This window comes from Zonotrichia leucophrys, chromosome 2 (assembly GCF_028769735.1).
Source record: "Zonotrichia leucophrys gambelii isolate GWCS_2022_RI chromosome 2, RI_Zleu_2.0, whole genome shotgun sequence".
In the NCBI taxonomy this organism is placed as follows: Eukaryota; Metazoa; Chordata; class Aves; order Passeriformes; family Passerellidae; genus Zonotrichia; species Zonotrichia leucophrys.
In genome coordinates, this window is record NC_088171.1 from 113,145,736 (window position 1) to 113,165,079 (window position 19,344).

General features: G+C 36.0%; 1 protein-coding gene across 5 annotated transcripts in view; it reads right to left on the bottom strand.

Annotated features, from left to right (window-relative positions):
* The window catches only part of ST18 (ST18 C2H2C-type zinc finger transcription factor), a 169,536-nt gene that overhangs the window by 49,795 nt on the left and 100,397 nt on the right, over positions 1 to 19,344 (bottom strand). For all 5 annotated transcript variants that reach the window (XM_064706090.1, XM_064706087.1, XM_064706092.1 and 2 more), the window contains 3 exons: positions 18,261 to 18,315; positions 16,259 to 16,289; positions 758 to 948 (listed from right to left, as the gene is read on the bottom strand). In XM_064706090.1, coding sequence (XP_064562160.1) covers positions 758 to 948; positions 16,259 to 16,289; positions 18,261 to 18,315 — 277 coding nt within the window. The remainder of the gene's footprint in view (positions 1 to 757; positions 949 to 16,258; positions 16,290 to 18,260; positions 18,316 to 19,344) is intronic.

The following is a 19,344-nucleotide window of genomic DNA, read 5'->3' on the forward strand; positions in this document are numbered from 1 at the left end:
GCTGTGTGGAGGTGACTGCCAGTATATTACTGATATCTACTTGCTTGTCTCATTAACTTGTCTGATTAACTATTTTGGCAGGAATTCTTAGACAATTATGTGAAAAAACTATTTGGTTTCAGACTTTTTGTTCAACTTGAATATATATATGTAAAATATTAGAAAGGAATAGTAATCAAAACATACTATGGCTATATCTTTCTGCCCCCTCATCCCTGTCCATATTTTCCAGCATACACATTGTAGAAGTTACTATAAATTGTTGGATGCGTTTGGCTTACCAGTATTGGAATAACAAGTATAAAAGTGCTGAGTCTAACAATCGTGTTAAACAGAACACACACAGCAGTCACACACATGAAATTGCTTTGCTAAATGTTAAAGTCAACAATGTTTCGCTAAGCATTATTTTTCCCTCCTAAGAGCTCTATATGTTCCAGTGAAAATCTGCTCTTCAGAAGTGTGTGGGATGTTTGTAGGGCTTAAGTTTGTTCTTTCACAGAGGTAGTGGAAAAGAAGATGCTGCTCCATATCCAACCTGCTGCAGTAATTGTCTCTGGATGACCTGCACGGCATTTACTGGACCCCAGGAGAAGTTATTATACAAATAAATGGAAGTATGATGATTAAACCTGGACAGAAAGGCACCATTCCAACTCTCTTAGAAGTCAAACATGTCTTGCATCCTTTTTCAAAATACTGTTTTTTAATCTCCCTTCCTGTGGAATTCAAGTTCAAGTGGAGTTCAAGCAACTACCTGGTGTTGAGCTGCTTTCGAGGACACTGATATCTTCCTGTAACTCTGTCCTGTCTTCATTTTCCTCTTTGCATTCCAAGCTGGGGCTGTAGTGGCGGGGTTTCATTAACAGGGACTTCCTTTTGTTGATGGGAACGGCTGATATCTGATCTTCAGCTTTTCTCTTCTTAGCCATGGAGCATTTGTAGGCACTGCAATGATCAATTGCCAGGGACAGATAAAAAATGGGAGAAGTGAGGAGCAATCTATTTTAAAAATAGCACCATCCTATAATTTAATTCAAAGTCTAAAAGTGAGGATTGACAAAATAGGAAATCACTTGCAGTTTCAGCAAATTATGTCTAGCAGATATTTAATTTTAGCTCAGGTACTGAAAGTGCAGGCCTCAGGCAAGTCTTGCTTCTTTTCACTGGTGCCAAAATCTTTTTGGGAGAAGGGGAATGAAGAGTAAGACAAAACAAAAAAAAAATCCATAACCCAACAGCCTTAAGGAATGGATAAACAAAATTTTAGCCTGTGTTGATAATCCAGGAAAACAGCTATAGGGAAAATTATACCACCAGTTACCCTGAGCCTTTGGTCCTTAACCTTTACATCAGTATGAACATCCAATTACACACATGGAGTTCAACAGCATAAAACCTGTGAGAAACACACTGTACATTGATAATGTTGTGCAACACAGTTCTGTCTTTCAATATTAGTCCTGAGCACTGGTTTAATTTAATTTACTCCAGCTATAAAGACCTCGTTTCAGCTCTACTCAGTTCTCTGAAAAGACAATGAAAAAAGGTTCCTGCAAAGGGCTATTAATTTCACTTGAAGCTATTTCTGTGTGAGAAAAGGGGGACCTGTTCCCTGGGAAAGGTCTTACCCAGTTCAGATGCCTAACTTTCAGATGACTGACAGGAGGAAGAATGGCAGGAATTTAGAGAGGAAGATCTTTAGCAGGTTTAATATACTTTTTTCAACTCCTAATAGCCCCATATATTGATCTGAATATTCACTTGGTTCTGAAGTTATTTTGCCAAATCTTTGTCACTGTACAAAACTCGATGGCATGTAGATGGTATAACATAAGACACTTCCCTGAAGAGGCTGGAATCTTCAGCACTCTTTTCTTAATAATTTTTCATGTAAGTGATTTGACATGATTTTATTTTTCGCTCTCACACAGTATACTAAGGAATTTTTTGTAGTACGAATAATACTGCTCATATTATATCTGTCAGAGATGAAAAAGCTGCATATATGGATCTGTGTAATCCACTCAATGGTTTCTCCACCTTAGGCACCCCCAAGATGCATTACAAATCTGCACAATGCCCTCAGGTGATGGATTTTGCAGTTGGCTCACTGACTTAGCTGCAAGATTTGCAAGAAAAAGCCATGTATGAAGAGAACTCCTATTGGTTACACATTTTACAAGCTCAACAGCACAAATTCATCCTTCCAAGGTATCTTATGTGCACTAAATTGGCCCAGGTTCTGATTGTTTTGGATGAAAGCATACGACTAACTTGAGCTTTTTGTTATAAAAAAAAACCAAAACAAAAAACCCCTGATTTTGGCTAAACACCATTTTGGCAATACTTCATTGCAAACATAAAGGACGTGTAAATACAAAGATCTGCATTTTAGGGGGAATGTTAAATTTCATCATATACATCTCAAACACTGGATATTCTTGATCTTCTGGAGACTAAAATGCTATGGGCATCTGGAATCCAGGAATACGGGATGGTAAGCATATGCTGTAGTTGAATAAAACATGGCTTCTGTGTTATTTCTCTATTTATGAAGAGAGGATAACTTGAATGTCATAATAGAGGTCAGAATCACAGTAGTATCAGTGTACCTCTGGAAATAATGCCCATATAACAGATATCAGAGGTGGATGCAGTGTCAAAAAATATGCATAACTTGTTTCTAAGGAAATACAGTTACTTAGTTCATATTTGTGAATGGCATTTCATACCACTCGTGTTGTTCCAGGAAAATTGAATAAATGACAAAAGTTTGAAATCTGTTAATACGCAATTATTTTTATCAACCAAAACCTTCACTAGGTTTGCTTTTGACGTCTCTCACTTATTTGTCAAGTTAACCTCCAGTAGATACTGTGAAAGTGTTTAGGATATGATGAATTTCCAGTGTTTAATTACCCTTTGACAAAACTACAGCTGGTTTTTACACCAGATAATAGATTCTTTTTGAAACAGAAGATTCGATTGGAACATGCAATATGCCCTCCTATACAACACAGGTCACAGAACTTCATCTATTTCTTCAGCCTTAATCCTGTAATTTGTCTGGATATTTTCAAGATTTGACTAACCTAAAGTTAAGGGAAAACATGACAATATGATAAATTTGTTGCTGTATTCTTGCTCACTGAGTACAGTCTTTTTCTAGTAACATAATATTGCATGACCCACACTGGGGAGTGGCATAACACTTTCTCAACATGTTGGTTTTTCACCACAGCTGGAAAAGGGAATCAAACTCAGATGTCAGCAGACCGTGGCAAAGAGCAGTGTGGGGGTACTGCTGCCCCTGCCGCCTGCAGATCTGCTCTGGAAGGGAGAGCACAGGAATCCCACCTGACAGAACCTCCACAGTTCACAGCAGTAAATCAAAAGCTGCTGCATCAAAGCTGGGACAGGAGGCCCACAGATCTTCTGGGAGCACCTTGGTCATGTAGGAAAATTTCTCCTCTATGAAAGAATATGATGCGTTAGCTTGTCCTTACTATATGTTTTTCTGTACATGAGCTGTCACTCATCCACATTTTCTCCATAGGTCCCATAATTTTTTTCAAAATACAGAAGATTCAACTTTTAGTAAAATCGTTCCTGACACAGGAATGATTACAGGAAGTTGACAGACATAGCTGTTCCTTATTTTCTAGGAAATTCAAACTGCTCTCCATTCTCCAGGAAGAGATTTTTCAGCTCTTGCTTTTGCTGATGTTCCCTTAAACTGCTGGTTTTGAGTTTTAATTGGAATCTATTAGTTTGCAGGAACCAGTTAAAGTTCTGTCACATATCCGAAATTCCTCGCCTTTTCTATCTTACAGTGCTGAAAATGAAAAATTTAAATAAAACTAGAAAAAAATCAAAAGTGGCAGCTTTTTCAAGTTCACATGATTTACTAGGGATTTGATAATGGAAAACAGGAGTTCCAGTACTATGAAAAGAATATATTTATGCCTTTTTAAAATTCATGTCATGCTGATTCACCTTTGTCTTTAAAAGTTTCTATTTCTCCATTTTCCTTGTATGCATTCATACATAAACTCACATGTAGGTTATCACTGATTTGTCAAGCTGTACTTTGTCAAGTGGTAAACCTATAATTTAGCTTCTCTATTACTCATCTCTTAAATTCAACATCTAATAGTTTTGTTGCTATTTATCAATGGCCTGCTTGTTGTCATGGAACACTGATTCAGCTGTCAAGGTTATTTGGTAATCCAAGGCTCATAAAACAGGAGAAGCTCTTTTTGTTATGAGCCCAAAGCCAATACATAGTTGGGTTTTTTTTCCCAGTTTAACTGTGCTTAAATTTTATGGGTAAAAAATCATGACTGTATTATCTAGAACGAGCAAAGTTTTTATTATATCTTTTTTAAATCAATGATTCAGTTACCAAACCTGTCTTATGTCAATTATCATAGTGTGAGTCAAGAGTTTAAAATCTATTACATTTAGGGCCTGGCTGGATATATTGAAAAAAGTCCCAAGATAAATCCTCATAGATATTTCATAGCTAAATATATTTTGGGAGAATTTAATGGGCCATTCTCTTTATTTCTTTTCAGATCACATACTGCAGACACAGTCAGTACAGCCCATTGGATTCCCACCACAAAAAAATGTCTCAGAAGAAGGAGAGATGTCTTAAGCAGTCCTAAACACATAAAAGTTTTTTTAAAAACTTTGGTTTAGTTTTTTTTTTTGTTTGTTTGTTTTGGTTTTTTTTTTTTTGTGTGTGTGTTTTTTTTTTTTTTGTAATTGGTTCATCTAAGTGATGTGTTTGTCAAGCCTTCAACCTGTCCTTTAACCACTTTATAGCCAGGAAGGATTTGTTGTAGTTAATCTGCTGGCAAGACTTCCAGACCTCTGAGGATATTTTTTCTTATTCACAGTAGTCTGCAGATTGGCAAAGCATGAAAACAGAGCAAAGAATTGCCATAGTTGGTAAAACTAGAGATACATTCAGCCTGAAAACTGGTGTTTAATAATGCCTGTAATGCATGCCGTGTAAAATAATGAGACCAGAACACACCGCATCTCATGTACACTTCTTAGATTCAAGAGAGAAAATAAATGCTTTTGAATATTAAGGCACTTACATTAATTTTCTACTACTATGTAAGGATCCCATACTTTATGCAAGTTTGTGCAAGAAAACTTAGTGAAACTTCTTAGTTGTGGAGAAAATAATTTTAAATTCATGACATGAATTGGGTTTTGACTGCCTAATTACTGAATTAGAATGGAGACAGCATCTTCTGATATGCAGAAGCATTTAACTTCACACTAGTATTGTCGCAGAGAAGGTAAGTCTAACTACTCCTTAATCATATTGTGGTTAAAGATATTGCCAGATGCTTTAGACCTTAATTAGGTTTTTTTTATGTAACTTTGAGATGCCCTAAGACAATGTAGTCAAATACTACATTTTACTTACAGGAAAGAAGAGTTGGTATTTCAAAATTCAGGGACACTTGCCCCTCAAAATGAAGCAGTAGCATATAAGTGTCTGTCATAGTTGGGCTTTCTTCTAAGAAGTTTAAGAATCAGAAGTATCTAAGGAAGATAAATTTTGAACATCTCCCCATTCTTAGTCTCTCTTTTATATCAGTTTTTTCTCTAAACCACAGATTAACTGGATTGTGTCTAATTCTTCAGCACAAGCCTACAGCAGTGAAAATATCTGATCACCTAAAATCACAGAATAACTTTGAGTTCCTCCTAAACTGATGATGATTAGGAGAATTTACTAGCACTGGATACAGAAAGAAGATGAGTGAGAAGGGAGAGTGTTGCTATGACTCAGTGGTTTGTCTTCATCTTAAAATAGATTAATATTCCACTTTCTAAATTAACTCTCATTGTTTGTGAAGAGTGTATGTAAATCTTGTAGCTCAGTGAGAGTGCAAGTGTTGTCAGATCGGTTTCTCTAAACAGGATAACAGATAGAAAGATGGTAGTAACAGTTTCAAGAAGTCGGAGTCTCCATGCAAAGTCTGAAAATCCACAGCACCAGTCGGGTCTGCAAGAATTTTTCCAAATTCTTTCCAAATTCCAGAATCCAGAATCTTTCCAAATTCAGAAAACTAGATACAAAAGACTTTAAAACACATAGATTGGTCATGGATTATACACACACACACACACACACACACACACACATATATATACATATAAATATAAATATATATGTTTAAAATTATATATATTTGAATGTATTTAAAAGAAAGAAAAAAAAATGCATCATTTTGGATCATGAACACTAAATTTACAAGGTTTATAGACACCTGGAAAGAATTATACCTAAACAGTAATTCTGCTTACTCTATCCCACTATAAAATCCATATATTTGGTGGATTTAAAATGGAGAAAATTCTCTCAAAGCATATAAAGAAAACTACTTGTGTAACAAAGAAGGATTTCTTGACCCATTCCTTTTATATTTTTTAAAAAAGATACTTGATGTGATGCTTTTCATTAGTGAGAATGCCAGTTAAGAAAAGGCTGTAATGACTTCAATCTATTTGTCTACCCCTCAGCTCTCAATCTCAGAAGGATTTGTCTTTCAGTACCTCCTCTTTTGTCTGCTGCATGGATTAATAAAAATGTTAATTCATTATGTTAGGATTTCTACTGCACTGTGTTCTGATGTTCCATCCTGCAATTAATTTTCCATCTCCAAACATCTTTCTACTCAACACAACATGAAACTATGCTTACAGAGGTTTTGTAAGTCCATGAATTCATCCCTGAATAGTGGAATATGATGCAGCAAGGGATAAAAGAAATCACCAACCTACCTACTTAAAATAAGTAAAAGTAAGATTTGTAAACTGTCTGGTGATGGGACTGCCTGAAAAAACTGTTTGATTTGCAAGCTATTGGTAGCCACGCATCGACTATCTGAAGAACCTCAAGAAGTAAGACTTTGGCAGCTGAGAAAATTGCCATCAAGGTTTGAGCTAAAATTCATCAGTAGTCCAAGACCAAGTTAAATCGGAAAACAACAGTTTTCTTTCTAGCTGTTTTCAATAATTTTTTCAATTGCTAAAATTATCCAAACATGCAAATAAAAAGTTATGGACTTAGGTGAAAATATTAAGGAAGTACATTTGTTAACTCTATATGAGATTTACAGATAAATTTTGAAGGCTAGTCCTGGAAAGTACCACTGAGTTCTCATCACTGACAAGAAGTTAAACATATATTTGCCCCAACTGCTCATCTAGAGGACAAGTTATTGGCATTAATGGTTTCTTCTATTTTATAGAATTAACCAAGCTACAGGATTATTTCAATAATTTATAACATTTGGAGTCCATGACTGAGTGCATTGTATTTTACTGATTCAGACTAGGAGATGAGAAAATATAGAAAAGTATTCCAGCTGGAAACTCCTCAAAAATATATTTGTGAAAGAATTCATCAGGTAAAAAGCATTTTCTTCCATCAACCTTTTAAAGCATTAAAATGGTAAGAACATAGACCAATAAAATTTATTGGAGAAAATTGCTCCTCATTTGGACAAATAGAAGGGACTGAAATGAAACTTAGAACTTGAAAGACTTACTCCAATGGTAACTAAAGAGAATCTGACTGATTCCAATTTTTAAACAACATACAGAACACGCAAAAATCCCTTTGTAGCTTACACACTTGGCTTACAAGTTGTACCTGTGAAAAGGACAGAGGCTGTTCCTGTGCCCTGTAACAACCATTCCAGGGTTAAAGAACCTTCTACAACCATGGAAGTTTTATGCAATGCTCTTTTTTTTTTTCTAAAATGCCAGAGTTGTGAAAAGTTCAGTCCAGGGCTGTACCAAGATGAAAGGAATGGACATGAGATATAGATGGGGAAAAGATAAAAGGGAAATTTTTATTTATGAACACTAATATAAAGGAAAACAAGATCAGTAACTTGGGAGTATTAAATGTCTTCTATATACACAAATGGAAGGTTTAGCTAGAAAAAAGGAGCAGAACTGGACAGATAATAATGTGGAGGAAATATGGTATCATAACTGAAAGCTGGCTAGAGCAAGATATTAAAAGATGTATTTTATTTTAAAAAGACATATAAGGAAAGAAAAGGAACTGTCATAGCCTTGTTGGTAAAAGAGGATTTATTAGACCCCATAAGAAGAAGCTGGGGAGAAATGGGTAATGGTGTTGAGTCATTATGTACTGAGCTTGGAGATGTTTCAGGCAGTAAACTGAATGTTACAGGCCACCTGACCAAAAAGAACAACTGGACTGTGAAATGATTGAGCAAATGCAAAGACACATGTAAAAACAGTGGAACAATGGTAAGTCAGCAGTAACAGAGGAAAACGACGTGGTGTTATGGTGAAATTCACCCATGCCTCAAGCTCCTTCCTCTGTGGACAAAAATTCCAGGCTGCAAGATGTTAATGAAATGCTTTTTATTTATCTTTTCAAACAAATACTTTTTTTATTTGGCTTATTTTATTATTTTGTCAGGATTCTCCAGAAAGGAAAGGCAACTCATAGAAAGACAGCAAGGATTTAACTTCTATTATTTTCTTGTTTTTATTTAATAAGCTTGTAGGATCTTAAGAATATTCAGGTCTTATGAAAAATATTGCATATAAAACCTCAATTTGAAATACCATGTCAAGGAAATGGATAACTTCTTCATTCCATAAATGAAGAACTCAGCATGGTTCAAGTTGTATGGCTGGACCCTTTTCTCACAGGTAAGTTCTTTTTAGTAAGAGCCAGTATAGAGAAAATTTAGTTATTATTTGTGGAGCTCAAGAAGTTCTTAAACTCAGTAATATGAATGAATGCCCAAGATCTGGGCCAAATCCAGCCTCCCTAGCCTCTTTTTCATTTACTCACTCAATCTGTCCAGGTTCAGTAGGTCAATAAATTCCAGTGGGACCCAGGCCAAGAATTTGGCTTAGAATGGATTAAGTTTCTAGGCAAATCTACAGATCATCCACACAACCTTTGCATCCAGAAAGCCTTGCACACGAGTGGTCAGCCTGCTAGCGCCAGTAAATGCTTAAATAAAAAGCATATTGGTAACTACAGACTGGTTAAAAAAAAAGTAAAAATCAGCTTTGTGGTTTTGGGTTTTGTTTTTTTTTTTTTTTTTGCCAACAGAGAATGGGGCTGTAAGCAATTCATTGTCAGCAGCCAGGACCTCCCTTTAATGTAGCAGGAGGTCCCATGGCCCATGGCTGCATTCTTTCCCTTTCCTTGCTTTCTCCAGGCTGTACACAGTCTGTTTCTGCTCACTTTTGCTTGGCTGAATCAACCCTTGACATCAGTCAGAGGCAGCAATTCAGCTAACCATAATATTTAACTCATGATTGATATATATGAGGCAGAAGTTATGGGTTGGCATTTCCATCTCTGTGTGGCTTGTGGTCATCTACAGGGAAAAGATCTGCCATAAGAGGAAACGAACATTTGGGGCTGTAATGTTCTGATGCATTCTGTCAGGCAGCAGAAGGCATGAAGGCATATGCAACCCTAAATTTCTGTGTAGGTTTAGGAGGATAACATTTACTATGTGCTGATAAGCACAGAAGTTGTGATGGGGAAGACAGGGACTCGTGTAATATATTAAATAGCATAAAGCATAAAAATTTTACTCCAAGGCAGGGAGTATTCTAAGATACAACTAGCTCTCAGGTAGAAAAACCTGAAAATAACTATCTCAATATAGCAGCCACAATAAAATGATGTGGATTTGACATATATTACAAAAAACCTCTTACAGAAAAACATAAATTGAAACTAAATTATAATTACCCTTTTTAATGTTAAATGGAGGCTTTAAGTAAAAAAATGTAAAACCACAATCAAATATAATAGCGAAGAGAAAGGAGACACTGAGATTGTGAATTTTGGCTAGAAATAACATAGTAGACATCAAAAGAGGCCTATAATATGCTAGAAATACATCTAATGCAGTTGTTGTTAAACAGAGCTATAAAAGTCACCTATAAAGCAAATGCACATAAAGTATCAACTGAAGCAAGGTAAAATAGAAATCTGAACATGAAATGCTGTCTCTAAAAGTTCTAAATAAATCCAGGAAGAAAAGGTAGAGATCACAGTACGCACGTCAAAAGGTCTGAACATGCACAGGAATTAAGCAAATTATTAAGAATAATTAACAGCTCCAACCACAGTTTTCTCAAAAGAATTATGAGACAGAGCTCTTATTTCAACCATCTTAGTGGTTATTCAGAACAGTTCACTCATTATTTAAGTCAAAGAACTATGAACCCCAAGGTTACCTGCAAAATCTTAAAAGTCATTACTTGTGGTCACCCAGAACCATGTTATCATTTGCTGAAACAGAACAGTGGTTCTTATTACCTTATTACTTTACATTCAAAGTGACATTTTAATAAGAGTGAAAAAAAAAAAAAGCTGGTCTTCTCTATAGACAAGTTGCAAACATTTCATGTAGGCCTTAAACCAGTCACATGACTATTGAAAGAAGAAAACTTAGAGATGTTTGAATTTTGACTTTCTTTCTGTGTTTCTTGCTGTTAATTGTTGTCTTGGTTACTGGTTTAACAGTACTGAAAGAATAACTTGGTTCTGAACTATGAAAGCATCTGGTGCTGTAAAAAAGCCAAAAGCCTGGGGTCCATCAACTAATTCAAACTCTAGGAAAAGGAAAGGAGGAAAAGAAACAAGGTGGAGAGGCAGAGTGAAGGGAGAGGAGGGATGACAGCTCTGTAAATTTCACAGTTTGATGGCTAATTAGAGGGCAGCTGGGAGGTGAAGGAGGAAACAAGGGAGGAACTTAAACATGATGGACTATAAACTTGATTGCCATTACAATTTTCATTAATGCTTGATTTTTTTTTAGTTATGATTACTATATTGACATGCAGGACATAATAAGGATAGGTGAGTTCTAACACTATTTTTGTCACTACTGTGACTGTGACAATATACTGTGACCATATACTTACCTTTGCCTTGCAGTAAATGGCACCACATAGTGATTGTTCAATGTTTATGCTTGACCGTTCAATGTTTTCTATCAAACATCAACTACAAAACCATTTTTGTTTAGTGTAAAACATAGATTTCAACAGATTCTTTGAGGAGAGTAAGGTCTAGCACATCAGATAAAGTTCCTAAGGAACCTAACAATGTTGTCAGAAAAGAATAGTAAATGAACAAGTTTTAATGGGAATTTAAGAAAGCATGATTCATAATAACATGACAGACTTGCTTGTACCAGAAATCATGTGGTAAGAGACAGAGGTTAATATTTTCAGCACCCCATAACCATTTCAATTTCTACAATGGCTAGGGCAGGAAGGAAGCTCCTTTTCCAAGCTAAAGAGCAAGCAGGAGATACTCTAACTCATTCTGTTAACAGATCTTGGGAATAGCTACTCTTAAGGTTAATGTCCATTGTTTAACTGAAGATCAGTTATCAATAGAAACAGCATGATGCAGAATTTTGACTCAAGTGGAATGCTTAATCCAAAATGTCATGGAGAAATACCTTAATGCCAAGGTGGCACAGCTCTGCCCCAGCCAGTTACCAGCATGGGGAGCCCTGGGGAGGAGGGCTGAAAGTGTATGCTGTCAACATCCAATCTTCAATTGCAAATAAAAGACTTTCTGTGAAGCTCAGACATGTCTGGCAGTAGCTATAACTACTGACCATCTTCATTTAACATTTACTACCAATTTGTTTGAATTCAGACTTACAATTTGTTTCAGCAAAGCACATTAATGACTGCAAGGGTCCCACACTTTCTGCCAGTGGAGACAGATGAGACACCAGGAAATGCAAGAGTCCACCTCAGTTTCTGTTCCAAATGTGCTTATTCAGGATTATGTCAAACGTGCTTTTCCACAGCAGTTTCCAGAAAATCAGTCTCTGACCAACTCCTGTGGAAACAGAAGCCAAGCCCAAAGGACAAACCTGACAGGTTTTCCAGATGCCAGCTAGGAACAAACAGATTTCTCAGTCGCTGTCTCATTTCTAAGCAATGCTGTGGGATAACACCACTGTGAAGGTGATAGCTACACAAATCAACCATAATCTCAATTCTTACTAAGGAACACCTTGGAGCCTTTTTATGTGATTTTTCTTCATGTGCTCAGTTCTTCCATCATCTGAGTACCTCTTTCACCTCTTTCTCCAGTCATCTGCCATACTACTGCTTTTTTTTTCACAAATACTTCTTAAAAAAATTTGCTTACTTTATAAAGTTCAGAAAAAGAGTTGCCAATCAGTCCTTTCTAAATGCAGCTAGGCATGAACAGGCCTTTTCTTTCATGCCATGAGCATTTCCTGACCAGCCAGCTCTCTTTTATCTACCAAAATCTCTACCTTCATGTTATTACTGGTTGAAACAGAGCTCAGTTATAATTGAATATGTTCAATTTAATCATTCTTAAAGGAAATCAGGAAAACATTTGGCAATTTAGAATAAGGAAAAACTACCAGTTAGTTAAGTGGTTTTTAGAATGTTGTCATATACAACAGTATATTAATGTACCTCTTCATTACAGGAATATATTTTAGTAACACAGACTTTCCCAGATACTTCAGTTCCATTGCTTGCAGGGTTGTTTTGCTGGTTTCTAACCCTACTAATCAAAAGACAGCCACAAAAGAGTGAATTGTCCAGTTACTACTTCTAACAAGGAGACATCCAGATAGCTCTGCTCAGTTAGTCCTCCCTCTGCTAAAGTATTCAAGATACTCATAACTCTGTACATTCACAATGAACAGTTCAACTTCTCTGAATATCTGAAGTGTCTCACAACCCCTGGAACAAGAGCTCCAGATAAAAAAATGTAATTTTCCTTACTTTTGAAGAAGACATGCAACAGTGCAGAAAGTAAGGGGAAGTGTAACTATTCCCACCAAACACCTATGCTGTTCTCCATGATTTGAAGCACCTTGTGGACTCTACATTAATCATCAGTGACAGAAGCCCAAACCACTTGGTTTCACCTGTATCTAACTCAGAAAAGGTACCCCTTCTATTCAGACATGGATTTAGCCAAACCCATCTATTCTTTTGCAATTCTGTGCTTGGATCAATCCAATTTGCTCTTCCTTGGTCTGACCCAGATGCCACTCCATAACCTACAGATGGTTCATTGTACTGTATCCCATCTGTTAAATAAAACACAGTAATGAGAATACATCACTCCAATATTCCTCACTTTACTTTGGTTTCCATTCTAATCCTGAACACAGCTGAAGGTCCTGGTCCTTTCAGTGGTCCATGACAAAACTGTCTAAGAGAAGACCTCTTCATTCTGCTTCTCACAGAAGATGGATACAACAGAGCTTCTATGCCCAAAATGTGTCAGATTCAAACTTGAATGTATGGAACAGAGATCTTCCAGCTTCAACACTCTCTTCTACCACACATTGTTATTTGCTGTGTTTAGCTTGTGTTTAAAAGAATCATCTTTTTTTAAGGTAGCTTAGCTACCAGTGGAAACACCACAGCAGTACATTCCTAAATAAAAAATTAAATCATGTCGTTAACATATAAATGATCAGGACTTCAAGGAGTGACAGATCTGTTTTGAAAGACTTACTAAGTTTAGTGTACTATGCTTCAACACTACAGCACCTACAGTAGATACTGTTAAAATAACCCTAATAAATTTGAACTAGTAACACAGAAATATTATAGTGTTCATGTGTAAAGAAAATTCTTTCTATTTTACTGAAAGTTTTACTAAGGGATTCCTTAGGGCATATAGTTATATGAAATAAATGGAAGTTTGATACATAGATCATTGTGTATACCTGGAAGCAAAGTCTTTTCTCTGAAAATTCAGTGCAGTGTAGGAGAAGTTTTAGTTATTTTACTAAGGAAAAAAAATTCTAAAACCCAGGTTGTCTCTTATGATAATATCTTTCTAAAAATATACAAGTTTATGCAGAAAGGTGGTCTTATCTTTCAGGAGAAGATGGATGATAACAGCAACATTAGCCAGTTTTCTTAGTGAAACCTTCGCTTTCTTTAAATCAAGAGACTTTTTGGCATTGAATTCTATTAAGATTTTAATGCCTGAAATTTAGAAGAGAGAATTTTTCATGCTTTATTGAATCTAATTGGTGGTTGAAACTCTTTGTTTTGCTTTTCATTTATTTTATTCTCTACTTTTGTGAAACACAAGTTACAGAATAAGAAAAGGCTAACAAATGCTCTAGAACCAATCAATGTTATGAAATTAATAATAATACAAAATGAGCATGTAAGCTTATGTAGTGTCTTTCATGTAGAAGTATCCCAAGGCACTTCGTAACAGAAACTCAATAAGGAGTGCAAAAGTGCTTTGTCAGATAGGATAAGCCAGGGGAAAAGGGGAAATTAATTAAGCATGGATTTAAATTTCTCAGCCAACACAGCATTTAGAACCTTGGTCAGAAAAGACAGTGGTTCTAATATCTGTATCCAGGGAACACAACAGACTATTTCAGTCTTTAATTCTTGAGGAATGTTCAATAGTTTTCCCACAATAACATGGGTATGACTAACAGGGATGCAGTCCAATGGCTGCATTTCCAAAGAGCAGTCCCTGCCTCTCTCCCTCTACCTTTTCATGGACAAGTAGATCCATAAAAGTTGATCACCTGACTTGTGTGCCAGTCACTTGACCGTGGAGATACCCAACATGGAATTTGGTACAGCAGAAATGATAAATGCCAAGTTAAGGGATGGATAATGCTTTTCTGTGCTGTTTAGCTCACTGTTTTAAACCAATATATGTTTCCTTATGGAGGAGGTCCACATCTCTGACAGAGTGATCTGCTGCACAGTACTTCCTAAGACAGTATGTGTTTCAAGAGTGAAATAAATTTGCTTGGGGAAAAACTATAGCAATCGATAATACATAAATCACAGCTTCCCTGATGTTGCAGAAACTTGCACATCCTCTATTTTTCAAACATTTTTCTCTTAGGAACACATGGACCATCCCTTTTTTTGGATGGCTGCCTCTACGGATTAATGCATCCTTCTGGTGCATAAATTAGCGATGCACAGAGGAAAAAAGGAGAAGCACTAAATCTCAGGAAACTGAAGCCATACAAAAAAATGAGATTCACAGCAGAGCTGAATGAGTGACTCACCATGAATAATTTATCCAAAAAGTTAGCCTACACTTCTGTTCATGGAGTAGCTATAAGAAGCTTATAATTTCCTCAGTTTTATTATAAAACAAAACCTTAAAATATTGTATGTCTTCACTGCAAATAACTTCCTGAAAATATTTCATGTCCTATTTTAAGAGATTGGGCACTTTTGGTTGATCAAATAAATCACACAATGATGTTTCTGTTCCCAAGATGGATGAACCCACAAGCACATATTTTGGATGCCTGCTGTGATTAAGCAAGCAGCCCAGTAACGTGATGAAAAGTGAGTGTAGGGAATATAAGTTAATTTACAAAAAACTCCAAAGATTTTTTTTTTCAGTATTTACACTGAAGCTGTAGTGAATTCTAATTCTGATTAATAACTCCAGGAATTTGTAGGTACCTCTAAATGTTTTCTTTCTTGAAGAACTGGTACAGAATAATCTGCCAGTCTTTCCAGAGTTTAATCTAAGATTTTGGATCAGTTATTAGGATTGGGTGCATGCATAGGTAAATTAAAGTAGTTATGTTGAAAATTACTAGACATTTGAAATCTGAAATATCCTGCTGTAGTTTGTGTTTTTGAGTGGGTTGACATTCTTTGTGGGAGCTTGAGAAATACTCCCTGCTGGTTCCATAAATTATGAAATCTCAACAAATACTTAAGGAAGAATGAGCCATTACTGCGTTTAGAATTTTCAGGGGTATCCAGACCAGTTTTATAAAAGCCATCTAGTAAAATATATTAATATATTTTGGAATGTTCAGATATTGAAATGCTGTAACGTATATGACAGGAACAAGAAGACTGAAGAGCTGAACATTCACCAGAAATTATTTTGTTGTGTGCCCTGACACAGGCTGAAAATAAAGACAACATACCAGAATCCTGGCCACTTCACATTACGTTTGATTATGCTTGCATAATTACTGTTAACATTTTGCTTCAGTTTTTTGTATATCTAAAAAGTGAATCTGCATAAATTATTGTTTTTCAGATCTATGCTACAGCTTTACAAAATGCATTTGCTTGATTATTTTATGGCAGTAGCAGTGGTATAAAATTGTCAATATCATAAGAAAATAAAACTGCAAAAATAAACTATGTAAGTTCTTACCTGAGCTCTTGAGCTATGGAGTCCACTTGAACTGTTAATAAAAGCAGGAAAGAATTAATTAGTTTACACTTCCAGATTTGTGCTTTCTGCAGCCTTGCACCTGCCTATCTGTAATGACAGAGGAGTGGCTATCAAAACACAGGTGGTTATTTCATGCTAACCACAGGATTGTAGCTACTAGTGACAAATGCTGAATGAAGGTGTAATTGTCACAGTTATTTTAGGATGCATGAAACCTGGAGTATGATGTTCAGCGGAACAATAAGGAAAATAATGGAAATAAAAGTAAAGAAAAGACCCTTGTTTTTCCTGAAAATAGAATGCAAATTCTCTAATTTCCAGAATTTAAAATCAGTTTGGGGATTCCAAAGGCTGGTGTTTACAAATTCCTGCCCACACAGGAGTATACAGCATATTGACAAGGCCAACAGGTGTCTCTAAGGATTACTCATAGGGCAGAGGCAATTTTTGTTGTTTCCACTTCTGGGGAAAATGTTCTTGATATGTTAATTGCTATAAGGGTGTATGTACATGTATAAAAATATGAAGAAAAAAAATCCCATAAGTTTTAAAATTGTGTTATTAACCTTTTGAGTGAACGGGTATGAAACCCCTGTTAACTACAACTGAAGTTTGCTCTGCCAGCCAAACTCTATTAACTCACAGTCCTGACCAACAGAGAAGACATGCCCTAATGCTGGGGTGTGAATAACTTCCCTAATCAGAGACTTTCCAAGTTCTCTGTTGGGTACTTTTGAAATATATATGAATTTTATATTAATTTCATAGATCACCAGTGAGGGTTGCATCAAAGTTTTGATATGACAATGATAATGGCTTTTAGAAAGGTTTCTCTGTATTTATCCCCTTATATGCAGTCAGTCTGCAGTACTTCAACGCTTTTCCTCTGTCTTTTCCTCAGTGGAGTTTAGCACTTTTTGCCCCTTTGATCATTTGAAAATAGAGAATTAACGCCAAATCACTCTAATCTTTCATTCTGACCATAACTTGAACCTAAAGACACAATATTAACAATTCAAATTAGTGAATTGGGACAACAATAGAAGTAGTCCGTTTTGACAGTATTTAGAATCAACAATTCTCATTAAAATTAGAGTGAAGGATGGGTGCTTTGTGCCTCTGAAAACAGTCATAAGCAAAAATGTTCACAGGGTAGGCAAAACTTTTACATTTATTTTTAAGTATATCCATTTTTCACTTGTTATCAAGAGTCACAAAAACTGTTATGAATTAAAATAAAAAGTTATTTTCCTGGAAGGGCTGTACTGCTAGTCAGTCATGTTTTCCAGATGTTGAGATCATTAAGGGCCTGTTTATCTCTCTGTACTGCATTTCCATCTGTTCCTTACAAAAAGGGAGTAATATCTGGGAAATACAACTATGTCATAACTTTGCAAATGAAACATGAGCACCAATGCTTCAAAAAACCCCACAGGATTCTCTTCTCCCACATACACCTGCAGCTTTTGATTAAAGAAAATTTACCTCTGGACCATTTACTCAGCTATTTTATAGATAATTAATGGCAATAGACAGAAAAAACATTCAGGTGGATGAGACAAAGTTTTGATATACAATTTTTTAAAGCATCCATTAAATGTTGTCAACTCAACTCACTGCGGAAAATCATTTTGGGTTTTTTGGTTTTGTGCGGGTTTTTTTGGTTTGTGGGGTTTTTTGGTTGTTGATGGTGGTGGTGGTTTTGTTTGCTTCTTTTGGATAATAAAAAGTCTAGCCTTTATCGTCTTTGAAAAATAACTCAAAGAAAATAGCATCAGTAGATTTTTTTTGGCTTTTCTTTATACCATAGCTAATAACATTGTGCCTCTTAATGCCAGCAGTCTGTGTCCTGCCCTGATTAAAAAAAGCAGCCGTAAGGAAGCTCCAGAGTCTCTCAGTGCACATTAAGGGCTGTGCACAGGAACTATGATATTTCATGGTGTTCTGGGCACAGGGTCATGGCGTGTGCTTGCTAACTCACCCTTGGTTCCTTTGGAGCGTGTGCGCAGCTTTTTATTTTCCCCATCTGCATCCATCTGCAATATTAACACAAGGTCTTTAATTCATACCTTTTGCCATTGAGAAAAAAAAATAAAAACAACACTCCAATACTTTTTTTCACATTTCCAAAGGCCAGACAGTAATAGGAAAAAAAAGAATAATCATGCCTTATTAATCTTGTCAAAGAGATAAAAAGCCATCTGTGAATATCTAGTAAATACCGAGGAGATACCTATAATGATGCAGATTTGTTTAATAAAGTGATAGTTATGAGTGACTCTGTAAGGTTTAATGATGAGGTCTACAGGTGTTAGCTGAAGGCATAAGGTTAGAAAGAGTAATGCTGCATGAGTGCTGCTTTCAGCATCCACCTCCTGAAACAAAAGGTCCCAGAAAGCTGCCGTGACTGCAGGAACTCTGCATTTTCATTGTAACTGAGGCATAGCTCCATAGCTATGTTGGAACCTGCATTTCTGACTACTTCGTCCTTAAGACATGAAACCTTCCTGCTTGACAATGCATAACGACACATAAACAGCTTTGAAATTCTTCAACACTTAATCAACTACTTTTTTAAGAAGTTTTTCTTGAAGAGACAGTGAGTTATGGATTTACAGGAGATTTTTTTGGAGAATCTAGTGTCCATATTTGTATTTTATATTAAATAAAACCAAACCAAACAATCAAAAACCCCAGAACCCCGCAGAAGTCAGCTGATGTCATAAGTTTTCTAACTGAAATAAGAGAATCCATTCAAGATCAGCTGTTCTCACTACACTTTTGGCTACATCTAAACCCAAACTGGAAATATGCACCTTCTGGTCTTGGATGTGGCCCAGACACATAATTATAGGGGTAGGCTTTCAATCCAGGGATTTTATTGCAAACCCCTGAAATTCAAAGGGATTAAGATTTCATGTTGTGGTGTGGAGAACTGCAGTGACATATAGCAGATTGTACAACAGTGCAATTTTGACCATGTCCAGGGAGGCAAACTCCTTTCTAAAAGTAACGCTTTATACATAAGAAAGACTCTATCACCAGGAATTTTTTCTAAGCAAAAT